Here is a 24,974-nt window from a genome sequence, read left to right as displayed (position 1 = left end):
GACCTGCCTGCCTACCTCCCTGCCTGCCCACTGGCCTGCCTGCGTTCCTGCCTGCCTGCCTGCCTGCCTTCCTGCCTGCTTCCCTCCCTCCCTCCCTCCCTCCCTCCCTCCCTCCCTCCCTCCCTCCCTCCCTCCCTACCTTCCTGCCTGCCTTCCTGCCTGCCTGCCTGCCTGCCTGCCTGCCCACTGACCTGCTAAAGATCACAGCAGCAGAGCATTCCTCCTCAGTAACCACATTTACTCACAGAGCACAAATTCCCTCTGCCTGTCAGAATCATGAGAGTGCATGGAAGTATCTGCAAGGACTCAGGCTTTAGGAAACATATTCAGGTGCATCAAGGCTTGTTCACTTGCAGACATTACATTGGAATACATTCTTGTCATATTAATCATTTTTGGCAATTAATGCTGAAACTTACCTCATAGTGTTGAGAAAAGTGATACATTGGTTTGAGTCCACAAAACAAATGTCAGGAGGTGTTGCCAGACTCCAGCAGGGTGAGGTATCTGTTCTAGTTCCCCTCCATCTTCACTATAATGGTCTGCTCTGCCTGATGTCCTGGATCTGTCTCCATTATCTTGAAAGTCCCTGGCTCCCTGGGCACCGAGCACCAGCTCTCACAGGCAGCTGGGAGTCTCTTCTGTTAGGTGACCTAAAACACAGCACCAATCACAACCATCCTCAGTCCTAACTTTAATGCTCAGCATTGCACTCTCTCCAGATATTTAGTTGTTGTCAACAGTATTAAGGCAGTGCACACAAGCTCCTTTTCAAAAGGTACTTTTTGTTGTAAGGGGATAAATGCTTCCATTATAAAAGTATTTACGTAAATTATTATTACTTAGACATTAATTTATATTATAGCCTTCCTGTACTGTATGTAAAAGCACTCAAGCTGTTCCCGCTTAGTCGCTACACCAGTGACAGCCATGGGATATGGCTGCAACTTATTTTTGTATGTGTGCCCCTGTTCATTTGGACATAGGCCCATTTCTCAAGAGAGAACATAGTGTATCATCCCTGCATGGGAAGCATACTGCCTCTGCCAAGAGACTGGGATCTTTATGGGCCAACATAGCATGCTTACCCTGTAATAATAGGTTATTGGTTCATGACCCGTCTGGCTGTTCCCCCTTATTTGCTACACCAATTCACCCAGAAAATGTAGTCTTTCTCTATTGTTAGTGATAGATTCCCTCTTTCTAGCATTATGATGCTGTCCCTGCCCACTCTCATGCTCAAGGATGTTCTGCGACACAGGCAGAACTGGGCCATGGATCACAGGCTTTTGTCCAAGAAAAGAGAAAAAAACAAAGTGGTGGTGAGTTTGGCCTCAAAAGAGGCCAATCAAATATAGCTAAATCCCTCAGCGCTGTACCATATAATGCGGTTGTTGGTAATGCTATAATGTTCTAAACTGCTTTTTGTCACTCTTGAGGGCTTGGATATCTCCTTGGTTTAATAGTCTGTGACCTGGCCACTGTAGTTAAGAACACAAATGATTCAATTTTAAGCCATGAAACCTCTCCCGGCACTTGTAATTGAGACAACTGAAGCCAGTAAATCCCAAGTATTCAAGGACAGTCTCAAGTTCACTTCACTTACTTTAAAAACTTTCTACAGTAAATTTCCCCAGGCTTTGTGATGTTGAGCATTCTGCCTGTAATTATTGCAGAGGCCTTTGTTATGTCACTTGCGTGAAAAATCAGCATAGTAACAGATGATTCCGTCTTACCTCAAATCAACCTAGAGCTAAAAAGGAGGACGGGCAAGCAGGAATGGACCATAGAACAAGTGAAACATGAGGGCACGTGTGTATGTATACAGTGTATTCGGGAATGTTTTAAGACTTTTTCCACATTTTATTACGTTACAGCCTTATTCTAATATTGATTAAATAGTTTTATTCCCTCATCAATCTACACAAAATACCCCATAATGACAAAGAAAAAACATGTTTTTAGAAATTTTTGCAAATGTATACATTTTTTAAATGGTTTCCTCCAGGCATTCAAGCCAAAGAGTTCAATCTTGATTTCATCAGACCAGAGAATCTTGTGTCTCATGGTCTGAGAGTCTGAGAGTCCTTTAGGTGCCTTTTGGCAAAATCCAAGCGGGCTGTCATGTGCCTTTTACTTAGGAGTGGCTTCCGTCTGGCCACTCTACCATAAAGGCCTAATTGGTGGAGAGCTGCAGAGATGGTTGTCCTTCTGGAAGGTTCTCCCATCTCCACAGAGGAACTCTGGAGCTCTGTCAGAGTGACCATCGGGTTCTTGGTCACCTCCCTGATCAAGGCCCTTCTCCCCCGATTGCTTAGTTTGGCCGGGCAGCCAGCTCTTGGAAGAGTCTTGGTGGTTCCAAACTTCTTCCATTTAAGAATGATGGAGGTTACTGTGTTCTTGGGGACCTTCAATGCTGCAGAAATGTTTTGGTACCCTTCCCCAGATCTGTACCCCGACACAATCCTGTCTCTGAGCTCTACGGACAAGTCCTTCGACCTTATTGCTTGGTTTTTGCTCTGACATGCACTGTCAACTGTGGGACCTTATGTAGACAGGTGTGTGCCTTTCAAAATCATGTCCAATCAATTGAATTTACCACAGGTGGACTCCAATCAAGTTGTAGAAACATCTCAAGGATGATCAATGGAAACAGGATGCACCTGAGCTCAATTTAGAGTCTCATAGCAAAGGGTCTGAATACTTATGTAAATAAGGTGTTTCTGTTTTTTATTTTTAAAACATTTGGTAAAATTTCTAAAAACCTGTTTTCGCTCTGTCATTATGTGGTATTGTGTGTAGAATTATGAGGGAAACAATGATTTAATTGTCACGTCCTGACCATATTATTATGTGATTTTCTATGGTAGAGTAGGTCAGGGCGTGACAGGGGGTGTTTTGTGTTTTTCTATGTTTTTTATTTCTGTATTTAAGTTCTAGTTTTTCTATTTCTATGTTGTTGTTTTTTGGGTTGATCTCCAATTGGAGGCAGCTGGTCCTCGCTGCCTCTGATTGGAGATCATATTTAAGTAGGTGTTTTTCTTCCTGGGTTTTGTGGGTGATTATATTTGTGAGTAGTGTTTGTTTCTCCTCTGCGTCACGGTTTGTTATTTTGTAGATTTCAGTTATTTGATGTATTGCATAGTTTTCACGGATTAAATAAATATGTGGAACGAAACACACGCTGCACTTCGGTCCGATCCTTTCTACAGCCGTGACATTAATCAATTTTAGAACGTAACGAAATGTGGAAAAGGGAAGGGGTCTGAATACTTTCCGAATGCACTGTAGGTGGCTGTTAAGCTAAAACATTGACATATTTAGTGAGGATAATTAGGCAATTCTGCAGCCGACCAATGGCAGTGCCAGTATCTGTGACTGCAAAACCCTGCATACGGATAGACTGCAGCGAATAGGAGAGCTGAGCCTTGTTAGCATGTTTCATCAAAGTGAATCTCACACCTGATGATTGAATATAAAAATATATGACATTTAATATATGAAATATATGAAATCAATATAAAAAGCTACTTCACCTGCGGGATGGTCTGAGAGGGGAGTCCTTTTGATTTTCTTTAAATTTGGGGTATTTCACCCCCCCCTTTTCTCCCCAATTTTGTCATATCCAATTACGATCTTGTCTCATCACTGCAAGGGAGAGGCAAAGGCTGAGTAAGGCGCCCTCCAAATGACCCGCCAAACCACACTCCTTAACACGGAATCGAACCCGGGTCTATTTACCTTCGCCTCTCCCGAGCCCATTGGGGAGTTGCAGCGATGAGACAAGATCATCATTGGATCGCAATTGGATATCACTGAAGGGGGGGAATAAATAAAAGTGTACTTATTCAGATCTACCACTATCTATGCACACCCATATTAGCCTTGATTTCAATTCAATTATTTTAACGGTTTAATATTTGATGTGTTTACACAGTATGTAGAGTAGTTTCACTCTAAGTGGACTATAATTTTTATGAACGTTGGTTGGCTACACATTGAACTGTTGGTTGGATACACTTTTAATCTTAAAGTGAATCCTTCCTAAGGATGTTTATAATTTAAATTGTGTTGTTGGAGGATTAGACTGTTAAGCTTTGCAGAAACTGTGACGTAAATAAGACCTGTCACAGACAATCCAAACATACAGTTGCAGTCTGAGATAAAAGGTTAAATCAATGTCCTGTTATTGATTAGCACCTGTCTGATATAACTGTGGGATTCCCCTCAGTAAGCTGTGTCCTTAACACTCCTGCCTCCAAGGCTGGCTAGGCCAAACTTCTGAGAGCTGGAGAGATGGCGGGCTCAGTAACTTCATCTGACTCTGCTCTAATTTAACTGCTCTCTCCCTCCTACTGCCAGTAAGGGGTATATTCACACACTCTGCTGCCTGACAGGTACTCTTTCTCATCCCTTTTCACTGCCTCTCTGTGACATGTGCCCTTGAGAGTAGCTTTCTAAACGTCTTGTTAACTAGGACTGCATAGCATGCTCTAACACTAGTCTACCACACTAGGTGTGCTGTAACACTAGTCTACCACACTAGGTGTGCTCTAACACTAGTCTACCACACTAGGTGTGCTGTAACGCTAGTCTACCACACTAGGTGTGCTGTAACACTAGTCTACCACACTAGGTGTGCTGTAACACTAGTCTACCACACTAGGTGTGCTGTAACACTAGTCTACCACACTAGGTGTGCTGTAACGCTAGTCTACCACACTAGGTGTGCTGTAACACTAGTCTACCACACTAGGCTATATAGTGTGTTGTAACAATAGTCTACTACACTAGGCTATATAGTGTGTTGTAACACTAGTCTACCACACTAGGCTATATAGTGTGCTGTAACACTAGTCTACTACACTAGGCTATATAGTGTGTTGTAACACTAGTCTATCACACTAGGCTATATAGTGTGTTGTAACAATAGTCTACTACACTAGGCTATATAGTGTGTTGTAACACTAGTCTACTACACTAGGCTATATAGTGTGTTGTAACACTAGTCTACCACACTAGGCTATATAGTGTGCTGTAACGCTAGTCTACTACACTAGGCTATATAGTGTGTTGTAACTCTAGTCTACCACACTAGGCTATATAGTGTGTTGTAACACTAGTCTACCACACTATGCTATATAGTGTGTTGTAACACTAGTCTACTACACTAGGCTATATAGTGTGTTGTAACACTAGTCTACCACACTAGGCTATATAGTGTGTTGTAACACTAGTCTACCACACTAGGCTATATAGTGTGTTGTAACACTAGTCTACTACACTAGGCTATATAGTGTGTTGTAACACTAGTCTACCACACTAGGCTATATAGTGTGTTGTAACAATAGTCTACTACACTAGGCTATATAGTGTGTTGTAACACTAGTCTACCACACTAGGCTATATAGTGTGTTGTAACACTAGTCTACCACACTAGGCTATATAGTGTGTTGTAACACTAGTCTACCACACTATGCTATATAGTGTGCTAAAACGCTAGTCTACCACACTAGGCTATATAGTGTGCTGTAACACTAGTCTACTACACTAGGCTATATAGTGTGTTGTAACACTAGTCTACCACACTAGGCTATATAGTGTGTTGTAACACTAGTCTACTACACTAGGCTATATAGTGTGTTGTAACACTAGTCTACAACACTAGGCTATATAGTGTGTTGTAACACTAGTCTACCACACTAGGCTATATAGTGTGTTGTAACACTAGTCTACTACACTAGGCTATATAGTGTGTTGTAACACTAGTCTACCACACTAGGCTATATAGTGTGCTGTAACACTAGTCTACTACACTAGGCTATATAGTGTGTTGTAACACTAGTCTACTACACTATGCTATATAGTGTGTTGTAACACTAGTCTACTACACTAGGCTATATAGTGTGTTGTAGCGCTAGTCTACCACACTAGGCTATATAGTGTGTTGTAACACTAGTCTACTACACTAGGCTATATAGTGTGCTGTAACACTAGTCTACCACACTAGGCTATATAGTGTGTTGTAACACTAGTCTACTACACTAGGCTATATAGTGTGTTGTAACACTAGTCTACAACACTAGGCTATATAGTGTGTTGTAACACTAGTCTACCACACTAGGCTATATAGTGTGTTGTAACACTAGTCTACTACACTAGGCTATATAGTGTGTTGTAACACTAGTCTACCACACTAGGCTATATAGTGTGCTGTAACACTAGTCTACTACACTAGGCTATATAGTGTGTTGTAACACTAGTCTACTACACTATGCTATATAGTGTGTTGTAACACTAGTCTACTACACTAGGCTATATAGTGTGTTGTAGCGCTAGTCTACCACACTAGGCTATATAGTGTGTTGTAACACTAGTCTACTACACTAGGCTATATAGTGTGCTGTAACACTAGTCTACCACACTAGGCTATATAGTGTGCTGTAACACTAGTCTACTACACTAGGCTATATAGTGTGTTGTAACACTAGTCTACCACACTAGGCTATATAGTGTGCTGTAACGCTAGTCTACCACACTAGGCTATATAGTGTGTTGTAACACTAGTCTACCACACTAGGCTATATAGTGTGTTGTAACACCAGTCTACCACACTAGGCTATATAGTGTGTTGTAACACTAGTCTACCACACTAGGCTATATAGTGTGTTGTAACACTAGTCTACCACACTAGGCTATATGGTGTGTTGTAACACTAGTCTACCACACTAGGCTATATTGTGTGCTGTAACGCTAGTCTACCACACTATGCTATATAGTGTGCTGTAACGCTAGTCTACCACACTATGCTATATAGTGTGCTGTAACGCTAGTCTACCACACTATGCTATATAGTGTGCTGTAACGCTAGTCTACCACACTATGCTATATAGTGTGCTGTAACGCTAGTCTACCACACTAGGCTATATAGTGTGTTGTAACACTAGTCTACCACACTAGGCTATATAGTGTGTTGTAACACTAGTCTACCACACTAGGCTATATAGTGTGTTGTAACACTAGTCTACCACACTAGGCTATATAGTGTGTTGTAACACTAGTCTACTACACTAGGCTATATAGTGTGTTGTAACACTAGTCACTACACTAGGCTATATAGTGTGTTGTAACACTATTCTACCACACTAGGCTATATAGTGTGTTGTAACAATAGTCTACTACACTAGGCTATATAGTGTGTTGTAACACTAGTCTACCACACTAGGCTATATAGTGTGTTGTAACACTAGTCTACCACACTAGGCTATATAGTGTGTTGTAACAATAGTCTACTACACTAGGCTATATAGTGTGTTGTAACACTAGTCTACCACACTAGGCTATATAGTGTGTTGTAACACTAGTCTACTACACTAGGCTATATAGTGTGTTGTAACACTAGTCTACTACACTAGGCTATATAGTCTGTTGTAACACTAGTCTACTACACTAGGCTATATAGTGTGTTGTAACACTAGTCTACTACACTATGCTATATAGTGTGCTGTAATGCTAGTCTACCACACTAGGCTATATAGTGTGCTGTAACGCTAGTCTACTACACTAGGCTATATAGTCTGTTGTAACACTAGTCTACCACACTATGCTATATAGTGTGTTGTAACACTAGTCTACCACACTAGGCTATATAGTGTGCTGTAACGCTAGTCTACTACACTAGGCTATATAGTGTGTTGTAATGCTAATCTACCACACTAGGCTATATAGTGTGTTGTAACACCAGTCCCAGAGCACCAAGGCTATTGAAGTTTCTTTCTGACAAACGGTTTCGTAGTGTAACTGACTGGGGTTTGAATTAAGGTCTTTTGCCTGCCACAAGACTGTCTAAGCCCACTGAGCTAAAGCTGAGACATTCTGTAAAATTCCAATAGCACGGACATAGTTTAATATTCTCTTGAGGAAATAGTATGCCTCATACATGTTGCTGTGTGTGTGACTCATACCCATTATAAAGGTTTTAAAGTAGCAAAACAATCAAGAAGTCTGTTTCTGATGACTTTGGGTGCCCTCTATAGTCTTATCTGTAAGCTTCTGTAATCCACTGTTGGCTGATGTCCAGCTGGAGACGTTTGTATTGTGTGTCTGGCTGCACATTGTGACTGAGCCGTGGAGGGCATACTCTTCCTGACCTGGCTGTGACTTCCACAAGGCCTGTTCTCAATCCAGCCCAAGGGAGGTAGACGACTAGTCTTGTCACTCAAACAGGACCATGCTGCTTCAGAGGGATGTGCTGCTCACTTAAATAAACTGCAGCTCCTCTAACAGGGAAGCAGGCACAGGAAGAGAGTGAGTAGAAGAAGTATGGGAGATGGATGAGAGTTAGGCATGCTATATTTGTACTAACTTCCCTCTTGTGTGTATCTCTTGATAGATTTGTATACGTGTTCATACTGTCGTGACACATTGACTGCTTTGGGACTTATGCTTTGTGTTTCCATTCTAAGGAGCCATTCACAAAGTTGTCAAACTTCAACTTGGGCTCATCCAGCTGTTGCAAATTCCCATAGCTGCTAGACACTACAAAATCGTGACAGTACATGTCAATTGACTGATGTCTGAATTGTAGGTGGCAAACAACACACCTTGCTTGTATACGCTGTTAACACATTCTGACAGAGGGCTTATGGGTTGTAAAAGTAGAGATTTTAGTGTTTTTCTCTTCTTCCTCAAGCAGTCAAACAAGTTAAACTGCCCTAAAATATTAAATCAATGTCCTGTTATTGATTAATACCTGTATGATATACAGTTGAAGTCGGAAGTTTACATACACTTAGGTTCGTTTTTCAACCGCTCCACAAATTTCTTATTAACAAACTATAGTTTTGGCAAGTCGGATAGGACATCTACTTTGTGCATGACACAAGTAATTTTTCTAATAATTGTTTACAGACAGATTAATTCACGTATAATTCACTGTATCACAATTCTAGTGGGTCAGAAGTTTACATACACTAAGTTGACTGTGCCCTTAAACAGCTTGGAAAATTCCAGGAAATTATGTCATGGCTTTAGAAGATTTTGATAGGCTAATTGACATAATTTGAGTCAAATGGAGGTGTACCTGTGGATGTATATCAAGGCCTACCTTCAAACGCAGTGCCTCTTTGCTTGACATCATGGGGAAGAGAAAAGAAATCAACCAAAACCGCAGAAAAAAAATTGTAGACCTCCACAAGTCTGGTTCATTCTTGGGAGCAATTTCCAAATGCCTGAAGGTACCATGTTCATCTGTACAAACAAGAGTACGCAAGTATAAACACCATGGGACCATGCAGCCGTCATACCACTCAGGAAGAAGACACGTTCTGTCTCCTAGAGATGAACGTACTTTTGTGCGAAAAGTGAAAATCAATTCCAGAACAACAGCAAAGGACTTTGTGAAGAGGCTGGAGGAAACAGGTACAAAAGTATCTATATCCACAGTAAAACGAGTCCTATATCAACATAACCTGAAAGGCCGTTCAGCAAGGAAGAAGCCACTGCTCCAAAACCGCCATAAAAAAAGCCAGACTACGGTTTGCAACTGCACATAGGGACTAAGATTGTACTTTTTGGAGAAATGTCCTCTGGTCTGATGAAACAACAATAGAACTGTTTGGCCATAATGACCATCGTTATGTTTGGAGGAAAAAGGGGGAGGCTTGCAAGCCGAAGAACACCATCCCAAAAGTGAAGCACGGGGGTGGCAGCATCATGTTGTGGGGGTGCTTTGCTGCAGGAGGGACTGGTGCACTTCACAAAATAGATGGCATCATGAGGACATCAGTCAGGAAATTAAAGCTTGGTCACAAATGGGTCTTCCAAATGGACAATGACCCCAAGCATACTTCCAAGTTGTGGCAAAATGGCTTAAGGACAACAAAGTCAAGGTATTGGAGTGGCCATCACAAAGCCCTGACCTCCATCCTATAGAACATTTGTGTTCTAAAGGATTGAGGATTACTTTATCCTATCCCAGGTATTCCTTAAAGAGGTGGGGTTTCAGGTGTCTCCGGAAGGTGGTGATTGACTCCGCTGTCCTGGCGTCGTGAGGGAGCTTTTTCCACCATTCGGGTGCCAGAGCAGCGAACAGTTTTGACTGGGCTGAGCGGGAACTGTGCTTCTGCAGAGGTAGGGAGGCGAGCAGGCCAGAGGTGGATGAATGCAGTGCCCTTCTTTGGGTGTAGGTACTGATCAGAGCCTGAAGGTACGGAGGTGCCGTTCCCCTCACAGCTCTGTAGGCAAGCACCATGGTCTTGTAGCAGATGCGAGCTTCAACTGGAAGCCAGTGGAGTGTGCGGAGGAGCGGGGTGACGTGAGAGAACTTGGGAAGGTTGAACACCAGACGGGCTGCGGCATTCTGGATGAGTTGTAAGGGTTTAATGGCACAGGCAGGGAGCCCCGCCAGCAGCAAGTTGCAGTAATCCAGACGGGAGATGACAAGTGCCTGGATTAGGACCTGCGCCGCTTCCTGTGTAAGGCAGGGTCGTACTCTGCGAATGTTTTAGAGCATGAACCTACAGGATCGGGTCACCGCCTTGATGTTAGCGGAGAACGACAGGGTGTTGTCCAGGGTCACGCCAAGGCTCTTAGCACTCTGGGAGGAGGACACAATGGAGTTGTCAACCGTGTTGGCGAGATCATGGAACGGGCAGTCCTTCCCCGGGAGGAAGAGCAGCTCTGTCTTGCCGAGGTTCAGCTTGAGGTGGTGATCCGTCATCCACACTGATATGTCTGCCAGACATGCAGAGATGCGATTTGCCACCTGGTTATCAGAAGGGGGAAAGGAGAAGATTAATTGTGTGTCGTCTGCATAGCAATGATAGGAGAGACCATGTGAGGATATGACAGAGCCAAGTGACTTGGTGTATAGCGAGAATAGGAGAGGGCCTAGAGCTGAGCCCTGGGGGACACCAGTGGTGCGGAGACGTGGTGCGGAGACGGATTCTTGCCACGCCACCTGGTAGGAGCGACCTGTCAGGTAGGACGCAATCCAAGAGTGAGCCGCGCCGGAGATGCCCAACTCGGAGAGGGTGGAGAGGAGGATCTGATGGTTCACAGTATCAAAGGCAGCAGAGGTCTAGAAGGATGAGAGCAGAGGAAAGAGAGTTAGCTTTAGCAGTGCGGAGAGCCTCCGTGACACAGAGAAGAGCAGTCTCAGTTGAATGACCAGTCTTGAAACCTGATTGATTTGGATCGAGAAGGTCATTCTGAGAGAGATAGCAAGAGAGCTGGCCAAGGACGGCACGCTCAAGAGTTTTGGAGAGAAAAGAAAGAAGGGATACTGGTCTGTAGTTGTTGACATCGGAGGGATCGAGTGTAGGTTTATTGAGAAGGGGTGCAACTCTCGCTCTCTTGACAAAAAGACACACAGACACTGTCTGTCGGCCAGGCTCTGTCTGTCTGTCGGCCAGGCTCTGTCTGTCTGTCGGCCTGTCTGTCGGCCAGGCTCTGTCTGTCTGTCTGTCTGTCTGTCTGTCTGTCGGCCAGGCTCTGTCGGCCTGTCTGTCGGCCAGGCTCTGTCTGTCTGTCGGCCAGGCTCTGTCTGTCTGTCTGTCGGCCAGGCTCTGTCTGTCGGCCAGGCTCTGTCTGTCGGCCTACCTCCCTGCCTGTCTGTGTGTCTTTTTGTCAGTGGGCCAGGCTCTGCCCAGGCTCTGTGAATAAGCCCCAGTGCTACAATTACCTTTTACAGATTGCTTGATTTATTTACCCTAAGCCCGTTTTCCTTCATGTTCACTGTAATCTTCCATTATTTACAGCCAGGCAAGGAAGGCATAGCTCTCAATCACTACCGCAGCATCCATCCTTATTAACATATTGTTCACAGAGGAAAAATACATACTTTTTAGCCTTCTTCTGTAAACCAATCATATGCTGTAAACATTGAAGATAGTTTATATGGTGCCGTTGCGACTGTAACCCTCTCACCAGGCTCGAATTTGACTGTCACGATATTACCTTACTTAGAATATCTGAACAGCATGGGATATTAGGTGAGAAGGACATCTCCAATAAGAATCCCTATTGTAAACTATCTAGGGTGATGACAACTAGGGTGTTAACTTCAGATAGAATGATTATAGATTTTTGTTATTATATAAGGATATGCTTTCCCATGCATTTAAATGACTCCACCAATACAACATACATGAGGTTCAAGATGTATATTATCACATTTTCAATATATCACATCAAAAGAAATGAAAAATAATAAACCCCAATGATTTTTCACACAACCCATGTCCAAATTACTTGCAAGCTTGCTTAAACCCGTTGGCGATGACGACACACATGAAGTCCCGAAGCACCTCATGTTGTGGTTACTCACTACTAGTTGATATTTCCTCAGCGAAGTATAGCAGTTCCGTGCAGGTGTCCTCACAAGATCCACAGCAAGCACAGCTATCAATGCAGACAGTACTCCTTAGAAGCAACAGATATCCCATGGAAACATTAACTCATTTATCTTCCACAAGCAATTCTCTCCAGGTCTCGCACGATGCTAGGCTAACCTCGAGGGTGTCAAATACCTCCACGATGAAACGGTAGCTTCAGTCTCTACTAAGTCTTTCTTAACAAATAATAATAACTCTCTTATAAAATCAAATCAGTATTTCCCTTCAAAACTCGGTAGATATGGGTTTTGTTATACTTTTATCGTCTTCTTTTATAGTTTTTCTTCACCAACACTGATAATGTCTCCCCATCCTTTTTTCATCGTCTCTCCATCCTTTTTTCAGCGTCTCTTTTTCTTTCTCTGCCTCAGCTTAACAAGCTACCTTATTGGTCAAAACGAACCTATTCACTTGTACATTATATAAATATTTCTTCAAAAGAAATGCATTAACGACATTACAATTCAGGAGCAATTCGATCACCTTTTAATTCTAATACAAGTTAATTATAACAAATAAACTCAGTACTTGGTTTTAACAAGGGTATTACACAACATTCTCTGGATATCTTAATCAATGCTTATTCTCCTTGGTTCCTGAACGTGTGTAATATCAACTGTCAGATAAATGAATGCAATTCTCTATAAAAGACATTGACCCCTTAAAGATGGTTACCGTGGTAACAGATTGGAGCTATTGTGAGGAGCTGCATTTGAAAAGTTGGCTACTAGCTGACCCTGAGGAATTCAGCTGTTGGGTACGCATGCATTTATAATGAGTATGTACAGTGTTCTGCTGTTCCACATTTCCTGGGAGAGAAGGGTTTGCTCACTCACGTTGTCAGTCACTGATATAGACACAAATTACAACTTTCCTTAAACAAAAATAAGACAGAGCTGGCTGTTTATTAAACTCTGTAGCCAAAAATAAACATATTTTACAGGAAACATCTCCATTCATGTGCATATTCTCAGCAGTGCTCTTGATAAGCCAACAAAAGAGTACATATTTTATACTCAAGAGTGAGGGCTCACGTTGGAGACATTTGGAATGACTCGTCCAGCGAATGAAATCTAATCAGCAGAGCTGTTCCCATAGAATGGCTGACAGAGAGAGATAGAGATGGAGCTGAGCCGGTGTCCTCGCTCCTCACCTCTGCAGAATCTGCTCCTGCGTCATGTAGTTTCCATAGCACCCTGAGCAGAACTCACTGATGATAACACAACATACCAAAGTGCTTTTCTTTTACTGTTTCCTTTTCTCTCTGACACTTGGTAGACTGGAGAGAATAGAATAATAGTCATTGTACTGTATACAAAAGGATATTCCAAATAGAAGCTTAATAAACTGCATACAATTCAACAAGTGATACATTTTGCATTACAGGCATAGCATATGCGTATGTTCCTTTGTTTTGTATACTCCAATACTCGATTTGACTTGATTGAGCGTTGGGGTACCTCTTCACCCTGCTCTTAGAGTAAATGAGACCAAGCTAAATGAGACCATAGACACGACACCGACGGATGGTGGCGCCCCTCCTCGACCGGGCGGCGCTCGGCGGTCGTCGTCGCCGGCCTACTAGCTGCCATCGATCCTCTGTTTCACTTTCTGTTGGTTAGGTCTAGGTTAGGCACGCACCTGTTTTGGTTTAGTTATTAGGTGGGGGGTTATTTAGTCTAGCGAGGTATGTCTGTGTTTGTGTGTGATTGTTCCTTGTCAGGTTTGTGGAATCTTGAGGAACGTGTGTTTTTTTCCCCCTCTGCCTGTGGTTGTTAGTGTTTTATCATCGCAGAGGTATTTATGGGCTGCGTCCCTATTTTGGACGTCTAATAAGGGTTTTGGAGCGTGGTATCTGTTTGGCCCTGCCGTGTTAGGACTGTCTTTATTTTTGTGCATACGGATTAAAAGTGTGTTCAAGAATTTACTGTCTCCTGCGCTTGACTCTACCTCTCCTGCTTCCTTGAGCCAGCCGTGACAACCATAGATTGAGTCCATAGATTTCCCACAATGTCAGATTTATGATGAACTCATTCAGTTTTATGCCATCTTTCTGTTCTAGAGGCAATTCATCTTACAGAAAAATGAGATTCAGTGGGTTATAGGGTTCATTGATTGTGTAATGCAGCTAATCTTGATCAGGAATTTGAACACTGTTTATTGTTGGTTGTAGAGAGAACATAGTCTTGGCATCAGTTCATTATCACATTTCTGAATTGTTTAGGATTGCTATGTAAGATAACCACAGTCTTACAATGAATGGTGCCTAAAACAAATAGATACATTTCATGCGCTGTGGATCAAGTGTGTAAAATCTTGCTGTGGCTTTGTCAGTCAGCTTTCTTTACTACTGTGGAGATAAAGGAGACCTTATCTTATCTGGCTGATGCTGCTTCTTTCTCTCTGCTGCCTGTCTTCTCCTTCACCACTCTCTGTCACTTTTCTCTCTCTCTCTCTCTCTCTCTCTCTCTCTCTCTCTCTCTCTCTCTCTCTCTCTCTCTCTCTCTCTAGCCCCATTGGGAATATTCTCACACACAGGCAGCTGAGCCTAGCACTGGAGTCCTGCAGGTCTGATCTGTGTGAAGAAGCCCTATATAATCAGAAGTATACTTCTATGAGAGGCCCTCTGGCTCTATGCTATACAACCAGTCATAAGAGCAGGGATCTCACTCAAAGGATCTGATTAGGAAACCCACACGAAGCTGCTGGATATTTCTAAGGGTATTTTTTTGCTGCTCAGACAGCCTCTTCCCTGCATTTTGATTGGCTGCTGACACCTCTCTGTGGGTGTGACCCCTGATGCTGCTGTGTGTGTGAGGACTGAGGAGAAGAGGAGAGGGAACTGGCAGCTGCTGCTGTGTTCCTGGAAGTAGGAGTGGGGATGTGATAGAGGGATTTCACTGTGACCTTGTGTGATATACTCCTGCCCCCAGAGAGCCCGGCTCCATACCGGCTTTATGTCTCCCAAGCTGAAATATCATTTATCTCCCTGCTCTGCTCTGCTCTACAGTATTGGAGAGAGGCTCTTTACAAGGTGCTCCGATTAAAACAGGGTTGTTTGTCTCCTTTACAATAGGATTTCAGAACAATACAAAGACCAATACATGGAAAATGTGGCTTCTGGAAAGAAGGTTGTTCTGCCTGAGCTATGGCCATTGTTGTTGTGTGTGTGTTTTTGGGTGAAAAACAAATATGAGTGGTGGGACCCAGCCTGTTCGCTGTGGAGTCACTACTGGCTGGTGGGGGCTGTGGATCAGTACCCAGCTGCCCCTGCTCTCCACCTGCACAGCTGTCCTCCCCGCCAGCAGCCACGCTAGCCGGGCCCCACATCTCTACATCTAACTCTACATACTGTACACACTACACAGCACAGTACACTAACCAACGGCACGCCTCTCAGAGCTCCTACTGCTGCGTCTGTAGGAATCCAAATCTCATCATATGGTTTTAGCCCATGATGAATAACCTTGTTTGACTGCCAGAACTGATGTGACTGCATCTTTCAAAGTAAACAGAGACAAAAAAACGTACAGTGATGTTACAGTGAACAATGGATTTGTATAGGGACGGTGCAATTCACATGCTAGTTGTAGTGGCATAGAGCAGCCCAAGGTTAGGGGACAATCACAGCTTCATGTCTTGGTATTTTTAGTGGTGTTTAATGTGGTATTTACAAGGACTAAAACAGGAAAAACTAAAAGGATAAACAAGTATCTTGTTAATTTGGCATTGATTTCCCAGCAGAGGCTGAACGATGGGTTCAGTATAATAGAAGAACGTTTTAATTATCACAAGGGTAGATTTAAGTAATAAGGCACGAGGTGGTTTGGTATATGGCCGTTCTTAGGCACGACACAATATATTACAACCCCCGAGGTGCCTTATTGCTATCAAAAACTGGTTACCAACGTAATTTGAGTAGTAAAATGTTAGTTTTGTCATACCCGTGGTATATGGTCTAATACACCACAGCTGTCAGCCAATCAGCATTCAGGGCTCAAACTACCCCATTTCTAATCACATTTATACCACTGCTTTATTATTAGAATTTTTATTTTATTGGGGGAATGATTGACTTTTGTTCAAAATATCTCGTTATGGCCTCCTGAGTGGTGCAGCGGTCTAAGGCACTGCATCACAGTGTTGCGGCGGCGCTACAGCCTGGGGTTTGGCTACAGCCTGGGGTTCGACCCCAGTTAGCTGACTTCGGTCATCAGTTGAATGGTGTTTCCTCCGACACATGGGTGCAGCTGGCTTCCGGGTTAAGCGAGCGGGTGTTTAAGAAGCGAGGCTTGGCGGGTCATGTTTCGGAGAAAGCATGACTCGACCCTCGCCACTACTGAGCCCATTGGAAAAAACTGTTTATACAATCCCTAAGAGAAAGGAATATGGTCTTGCAGACTCTATAAACTCAGATACAACTCAGATCTTACCACATACTTACATGGAAATAGGACACATTCAAACTAATTGTCTTCTATAATTTTGAGTGCGGAGCAGGTAATTATTTAGTGCAAATTGTCTTCACACAAACATGTTCCTTGTCTTCACATAAATATGTTCCACTGTTAGTTAACCAGTGGGGATGTGCAGAGGCTTTGCAGAGAGACTATTCTATTGCTGACTGAGCACCAACAAATGAATCACGTCCAGACCAGTGTCATTTTGTTGTTAGTCCAATGTTTGTCTCCTTTCTATTATTCAATATATTAAAGACAGTGTGGATAGGCACACGTAACCACTTTGGACTAGAGGTCTTACACTTACAGAGATATTTCAGCTTCTACTACCTTGTTAATGTACTTTGTACATATTGATAAGTGGCATCATTTGTACAGTTTTGTGATAGTGAAAAAAGACAGATGGAAAATGTATGCTAATAGTACATTTTATGAGCCCTGATATCTACTATTTACTTTCCCCAGTAAATCTCCTTTGCCCTAAGAAATAGTGCTTAGGAGTTGTTGTCCAGAGCAGAATATTACATTTTTATTTGTGTGAAATGACTATACTTCTCCTTGGTAGTTGATGTAAACTATACTGAACAAAAATATAAATGCAACATGCAGCAATTTCAACGATTTTACTGAGTTACAGTTCATATAAGGAGTCAATTGAAATAAATTCATTAGGCCCTATTCTATGGATTTCACATGACTGGCAGGGGCGTTGGGGAGCCACTCCTCAGTTTCATCAGCTGTCTGGTCTCAGACAATCCCGCAGTTGAAGAAGCCGGATGTTTATTTAACTAGGCAAGTCAGTTAAGAACAAATTCTTATTTTCAATGACGGCCTAGGAACAGTGGGTTAACTGCCTTGTTCAGGGGCAGAACGACAGATTTTTACCTTGTCAGCTTGGGGATTTGATCTTGCAACCTTTCGGTTACTAGTCCAACGCTCTGCCGCCCCAAATGTGGAGGTCCTGAGCGAGTGGGGTTACTGCCAAAATCTCTAAAACAACGTTGGAGGCAGCTTATGGTAGAGAAAGTAACATTAAATTCTCTGCCAACAGCTCTAGTGGACATTGCTGCAGTCAGCATGCCAATTGCATACTCCCTCAAAACCTGAGACATCTGTGGCATTGTGTTGTGTGACAAAACTGCACATTTTAGAGTAGCCTTTTATTGTCCCCAGCACAAGGTGCACCTGTGTAATGATCATGCTGTTTAATCAGCTTCTTGATATGCCACACCTGTCAGGTGGATGGATTATCTTGGCAAAGGAGAAATTATCATTAACAGGGATGTAAACAAATTTGTGCGCCAATTTTTTTTAGAAATAAGCTTTTTATGTGTATGGAACATTTCTGGTATCTTTTATTTCAGCTCATGAAACATGGGACTAACACCTTACATGTTGAGTTTATATTTTTCTTCAGTATAATTAGGATGTGGCACTGGTATGATGGTATTGCTGTGCTGTGTAACAGTGTGAATAGTGGCTTTGACTCAGGTTGGCTAAATGCACTATACTTCGTCGGAGACAATTAAGAGCCTGGTTGACGAGCGTGGTTCAGCATGGCTGCGGCTAATTACATTTAATCTTCTGCAATGCTGTCCTGACCTAATCACGGGGATGGCGAGGCGAGGGCCAAGCAGTGGGGAGATTATTTAAAGCAGAGTGGGTCAGAGGAACGCTCGGCTAGTTTATGTTGTCGATAACTCAGGACACGCTAGCCTGGCGTCAGCACACATTAATATGGGATTGAAATGCATTACATTGACACAGTCTTCTCTCCCTTTCTTTCCCTCTTCTCTCTTCTCCTCCTCCCCCTCAACAGTGCAGTGTCTGGAGATGACGACTAAGAGGAAGATCATTGGGCGCCTGGTGCCGTGCCGGTGCTTCCGGGGTGAGGAGGAGGTCATCTCAGTGCTGGACTACTCCCACTGCAGCCTGCAGCAGGTGCCCAAGGAGATATTCAGCTTCGAGCGCACACTGGAGGAGCTCTACCTGGATGCCAACCAGATCGAGGAGCTGCCCAAGGTGGGTTCTCCTGGGGCTGAGGCTGGGGACAGGGCTGAGCCTGGGGCTGGGACTGAGGGTGGGGACGAGGCTGGGGACAAGGCTGGGGCTGGGAAATGAAAGGGGTGAACTGTAGAAAAGAGGCTCTATAAAGCCAAATAGTTTAGACCAGTCATTCCCTTGAATTTCCCCCACATTACTAAAGCATGGCGTAATGATCGATGGAAACATTATCTCAGCTCGATGCACTCTCTCTTCATGTGGCGCTCAGTGTTGATTGGCTAAATGAGTTGCCAGGCCAACCAGACCCCCACAGACCAAACAGTGCCGCAATGTCCTTCCTGTCTGTAAATGAGCTGCTTATGAAGCAGAGAGTGAAACACAAATGGACTTGCTGACTCTTGTCTGACCTTCACATTGAATAGAAAACAATACAATCTGTGAATGTAGCTTTCGTTAAGACTTTCAACGGAGATCTATTACAATCTTGACAATAGTGTCTGTTTTAAATTGAAACCCCTGGCTGAATACATCATAGTCATTTAATACAACATTGATGAAATCCAACAATGTATTGGCTGAATGTTTACAGTGAAATTAACTGTGATATCCTTCAGAGTGGTTCAGTGGAATTACCACATTTCATGAAATTTCAGTGTGTTCATCAACAAACTCCCAATTAGATGCTTTAAGTTGGCAGAAACCGACTTCGGTATCTTTAACTTCTTTTTCTCATGACAACCGGATATGGGGACCCTTCTCAGGTGTTTTTTTTTACACCTGCTGCGTTAGGTTAGGGTCTTTGTGACATGAGTTCAGGGCCAGTGTGGCTCCTCACAGGGTTGCATAAGTCCAGGCATTGATAGAGCCAGAGTGTGTGGTCCTTTATGTAAGTGTGGCTCATGTATCAGAGTGATGCCCTGGGCAAGACTGGACAATGCTGGCTCTCCTCTCCAGTCTTCATTGTTGTAGCTACTCCCCCTATGGCTCTTACTGCTCTTAAAGAGTAATGGCCTCTCATAATGGGCATGTTATAGTAATGTCCCCACTGGACTGTAATGTCTCCTTGACTGCATCTCAAATGGCACCCTCTTCCCTTTGTAGTGCACTACTTTTAACCAGAGCCCTATGGGCCAAATAGGGAATAAGGTGCCGTTTGGGATGCAGAGACTCAGAACGTCTCCCTTTCTAGTCTCTCCTTTTCATGGAGAAAGGAATGGACTGCAGTCAAATATAGGAGAAGGCGCTTGCTGATACTGTATTGGCTGGCTTTGAATGTAAAAGTTGATCTATTCATTATTCATGATACACTGTGATGGTCATTTGTAACCTGTTATCTCAAACATCAAGTGGCATGCTGCGATGCACATGCCCACTATAACTCTGTATAGCACCCTTTCACCTTCTCTCTCTGTTACCTCACTCTCTCTTTCTCTCTCTCGCTCTCGCTCTCTCTCTCGCTCTCTCTCCCCCTCCCTCCCTCTCTCTGAGGAGAGAGCTGTGGAGGACTAATGTTGTCCCACAAGGTTACTCAACTGAGAGTGGCTGCTCTTACAGTGATCAATGGGAAACCCGTTAGAATGTTGAAAGAGACGTTACTCATTTAACAGCATCGCATCACTAGAGACCAGCCTCATTGAAACTCAATGCATGAAGTCTCACCAAGTCTACACTCTTTCAACACAGCAGGCTAAGAGTATAACTTGTGTTTCTTCTATTCTGCCTCTCTCTTTCTAAAGCAACTATTTAACTGTCAGGCTCTCCGGAAGCTGAGCATGCCTGACAATGACCTGTCAAACCTGCCAACCACCATAGCCAGCCTTGTAAACCTGAGGGAGTTAGACATCAGTAAAAACGGTAAGTGAGTGAGATCCATAGAAATCTCTGCTAGTTTCTACTCTGATCTATTCGAGATCTCTACTCTCTACTGATACTGTGACTCTAAATGTTTGCATGATGTACAAAAGGATGAGGCATGAGTGTTAATTGGTTATGAATGACAAACATGTTTCTATTCCATTCCATCTTTAGGTATTCAAGAGTTCCCAGACAACATTAAATGCTGTAAATGCTTATCTGTTGTGGAGGCAAGTGTAAATCCCATTGCCAAGTAAGTGAAGAGAGAAGTGTATCATTGTGGTGGAATGGCTGTAGTCTATAGGGATGATGGTAATGCTGTACTATCATCGCCAACAGCTGTGTCTGTCACTATGTACCAAGCAACAACAACAGATTACCTCAGTAAGAAACATCCATGAATATTTCAGTAAAAATGGCTGTAGAAATTATGGGTTAATCTTTTTAATATTTTCCAAAATCGCCCAGGGCAACTCTAACAGATACATAAAGAGGCAAATAACTACATGGGAGACTGTTCTATTTGTGTATCTGAGGCTTTTTTCTGAATTGAAATTATTTGAATAGAAGAATAGAAACAATTCCATCAATGTTAAACTAAGACATTTCTGCCCTGCCCTGTTAATTATCTTAATTGATACTGCATTGTGTAAATATGCCATTTGTTAAATATGGCATATTTCGCTGCACTCGCATTAACATCTGCTAACCATGTGTATGTGACCATAAATTTGATTTGAGTCGTTTTCTGTCCTTACAGAGGGTAATGCAGGTCTCTCTGCTAGTTCTTGACATGACGTGACTCCTGCTATTAAATACATTGGAAAGCCATAAGGGAGTTGCACTGCCACTGAAAAATATTTACGCCATACATTTTGCATTTGTTGGTGGGAAATCATAGGTTGACAAACAAATGGGTCCTCGTAAACTAGAGTAAGGATGTATTACTGATTGGCTTTTTATTATACTGAGACTAGGGTCTCTTTTACAGATGAGCCCTGCATAAATACATCAAACACACAATATACAACGTTTCAAACATATTAAGAAAAAACAGACACATTTATCAACGTAAGGTCTCTGATTAGTACTCAGAACTGACCAATGGGGACCAGAACATCTCATTTCAGAGATCTCACATAAATGGTGCAAAAAAAACAAAAATCAGCTTTGCCCAGCTCTGTAGAGACTGAAGGGGCCTCCGGTGTTATCCAAGCCTGAGACTGGGTTTGGCCATTTTATAAGTCTACATTTAATTAATGATGATAGATACATAGGATGTTTCTACATGAGTGCTTTGTAGATAAACAAGAAAATGCTGCTCTCTCCTTACATACAGAGGACCAACCCATTTTTTTGATACAAAACACAATGGTGAGTTGAACAACCATCACCAGTAATAAACCTAAGGGCACAATGAAAACAGCATCTAGTGGTTTAAGTGTAGCTGCTGCTGCATGCGTATAGATAATATCCCCATAGTCTAAAATAAACATACAAGTGGCCTGGACAATTTACTTCCTATTAACAAAAGTCAGACATGCTTTGTTTCTGTAAAAAAAAAAAAAATGAAACGTAAACTTCTTCACCAGCTCAGTGACGTTTTTTAAACGACAGTTTGTCACCAAGCCAGATACCATCATATTTGTAGGAAGGAACTCGCTCAATTTCTGTACCGTTCAAACTTGGCATTACAAATTCATTTAAATACGGGTTGTTGGGACCTAGAAAAAAGCATGCATTTTGTTTGCATTTAGCACTAACTTTAGATCAAAAAGTGACCTCTGCAGTGCTTGAAAATCTGACTTAAAATGTGAAAAGGCTTGGCAAACCGATGAAGCAATGGAGTACAACACTCATCTGCATACAATTATATATTTTTTTTACAGCATTACCAATGTTATTTATATATGTTGTAAACAGTAGTGGGCTGTCACGGCTGTTCGAAGGAGCGGACCAAGATGCAGCTTTTTCGTAGTTCCACATATTTATTAAAAGTGAAACTGAATGCAATACACTGAAATACTAGAAAATACAAGACAACAAACCATGACACAGAGAGTACAACACACTACTCAAAAGATAATAACCCATAAACAACATGCAGAAACACCCCTACTAAATATGACCTCCAATCAGAGGCAACGAGGACCAGCTGCCTCCAATTGAAGGTCAACCCAATAAACCCCAACCTAGAAATAGACAAACTAGAACCACAACATAGAAAACATAGAACAAACACAAAAACACCCCCTGTCACGCCCTGACCACTCTACCATAGAAAATAACAACTTATATTGGTCAGGACGTGACATGGGCCGAATATTGAACCTTGGGGCACCAAGGTATGAGTATGTGTCATTCTGTAGGGCTGCAGTGTGCTAGCTTCTCTGACAGCGCTGAGTGGAGCTGGTTCAGGGGAGCTGTCATGGGAATGGGGCGGGCTAACATTTAGCCTGACTTTAAATGTGTCTGAGGTCCTTAGCCTCTGTAAATCCTGTACCCTGGCACCAACTAACAGGAACCTGCTCTCTTTCTTTCTACCGTTCTCTTTCTCTCTCTTCCCTTCCCTCTCTCTCATTTTCAATCTCTCCACTGCAGGCTCCCAGACGGCTTCACCCAGCTCCTCAACCTGACACAGCTCTTCTTAAACGACGCTTTTCTGGAGTACCTCCCCGCCAACTTTGGCAGGTGAGTTCAGCTTATGGAGTACCCTGCTCTGCGACTGTGGGTCCTTGGGCCCTCTGTGTATGTATAGGGTTTGGATTGGAGCTTTTATTCTGCGCTCCGTTACAAATATGCCTAGGTGGGTTTACATTGTAAACAGACTGTTCTTTATTCTCTGCACACAACAACGCCTGGTAAAAAGCACTTGCCTGGGGCTTGCATTAATAAAGCAATGGGTTTAGCAGCATCTCCTATCTGGTTTGGTGATAAATTGAGTAAAAGTAACAATTCATCAAAACAGCAGTGGTATTGCTCTTGGGCTCAGTGTAATGGAATTTAAGGTTGGGGTGTCATGTTTTCTGATCCAGTACTTTACAGTCCTATGCATATCATTAACATCTATTAATACTAGGGTTCATTTACTAAAGTTACTGTAATCTTCAGTAATTTTGGTAATTAACAGAAAATCTAAGGCAATCTATCATAAATTTGGTCATTTCTACTTGGATAACTGTAAAAAAAAAAAAAAAAAAGGAGATATATTCATATATAGTATGCATTTATTATGTCCATATTGTCCATGAGTTTCTAATAGATAGACCATAAGGCTCAAGAGAAAATATAATAATTAATGAAAAAAGCATCTAGTCAACAATGGCATTATTTTCAATTAACTCTGCAACTCTTCCAACTATTGAAATTTTTCAAAGCAACCACCAGTTTGACACCAAAACATTGACAACAAATACATATTGACATAGTAAAATAAATACAAGTTTGTACAGTGCATTTGGAATGTATTCAGACCCCATTACTTTTTCCACATTTTGTTATGTTACAGCCTTATTCTAAAATTGATTAAAATGTTTTTTTCCCTCGTCAATCTGCACTCAATACCCAATAATGACAAAGCAAACAGTTTTTTAGAAATGTTTGCAAATGTATAATAATAAAAAAAACAATAATACCTTATTTACATAAGTATTCAGACCCTTTGCTATGAGACTCGAAATTGAGCAGAGGTACATCCTGTTTCCATTTATCATCCTTGAGATCTTTTTACAACTTGATGGAGTCTACCTGTGGTAAATTCAATTGATTGGACATGATTTGGAAAGGCACACACCTGTCTATATAAGGTCCCACAGTTGACAGGAATTGTCCGTAGATTGTGTCGAGGCACAGATCTGGGAAAGGGTACCAAAGAATGTCTGCAGCATTGAAGGTCCCCAAGAACTCAGTGGCCTCCATCATTCTTAAATGGTAGAAGTTTGGATCCACCAAGACTCTTCCTAGAGCTGGCCACCTGGCCAAACTGAAAAATCGGGGGAGAAGGGCCTTGGTTAGGGAGATGACCAAGAACCCGATGGTCACTCTGACAGAGCTCCAGAGTTCCTCTGTGGAGATGGGAGAAACTTCCAGAAGGACAACCATCTCTGTAGCACCTCACCAATCAGGCCTTTATGGTAGTGTCCAGGCAGAAGCCACTCCTCAGTAAAAAGGCACATGACAGCCCGCTTGGAGTTTGCCAAAAGGCACCTAAAGGGCTCTCAGACCATGAGAAACAAGATTCTCTACTCTGATGAAACCAAGA

The 24,974-nt window shown here is 42.6% G+C and overlaps 1 protein-coding gene across 1 annotated transcript in view; it reads left to right on the top strand.

Moving 5' to 3' along the window:
- LOC115158367 (leucine-rich repeat-containing protein 7) overlaps nt 1–24,974 on the top strand; it is a 59,344-nt gene that overhangs the window by 30,904 nt on the left and 3,466 nt on the right. The window contains exons 2-5 of the mRNA XM_029707212.1: nt 18,675–18,877; nt 20,596–20,713; nt 20,888–20,966; nt 23,315–23,404. Coding sequence (XP_029563072.1) covers nt 18,675–18,877; nt 20,596–20,713; nt 20,888–20,966; nt 23,315–23,404 — 490 coding nt within the window. The remainder of the gene's footprint in view (nt 1–18,674; nt 18,878–20,595; nt 20,714–20,887; nt 20,967–23,314; nt 23,405–24,974) is intronic.

The sequence above is a fragment of the Salmo trutta genome, chromosome 22, assembly GCF_901001165.1.
Source record: "Salmo trutta chromosome 22, fSalTru1.1, whole genome shotgun sequence".
Classification (NCBI taxonomy): Eukaryota; Metazoa; Chordata; class Actinopteri; order Salmoniformes; family Salmonidae; genus Salmo; species Salmo trutta.
This window is presented reverse-complemented; position numbering and strand designations above follow the sequence as displayed.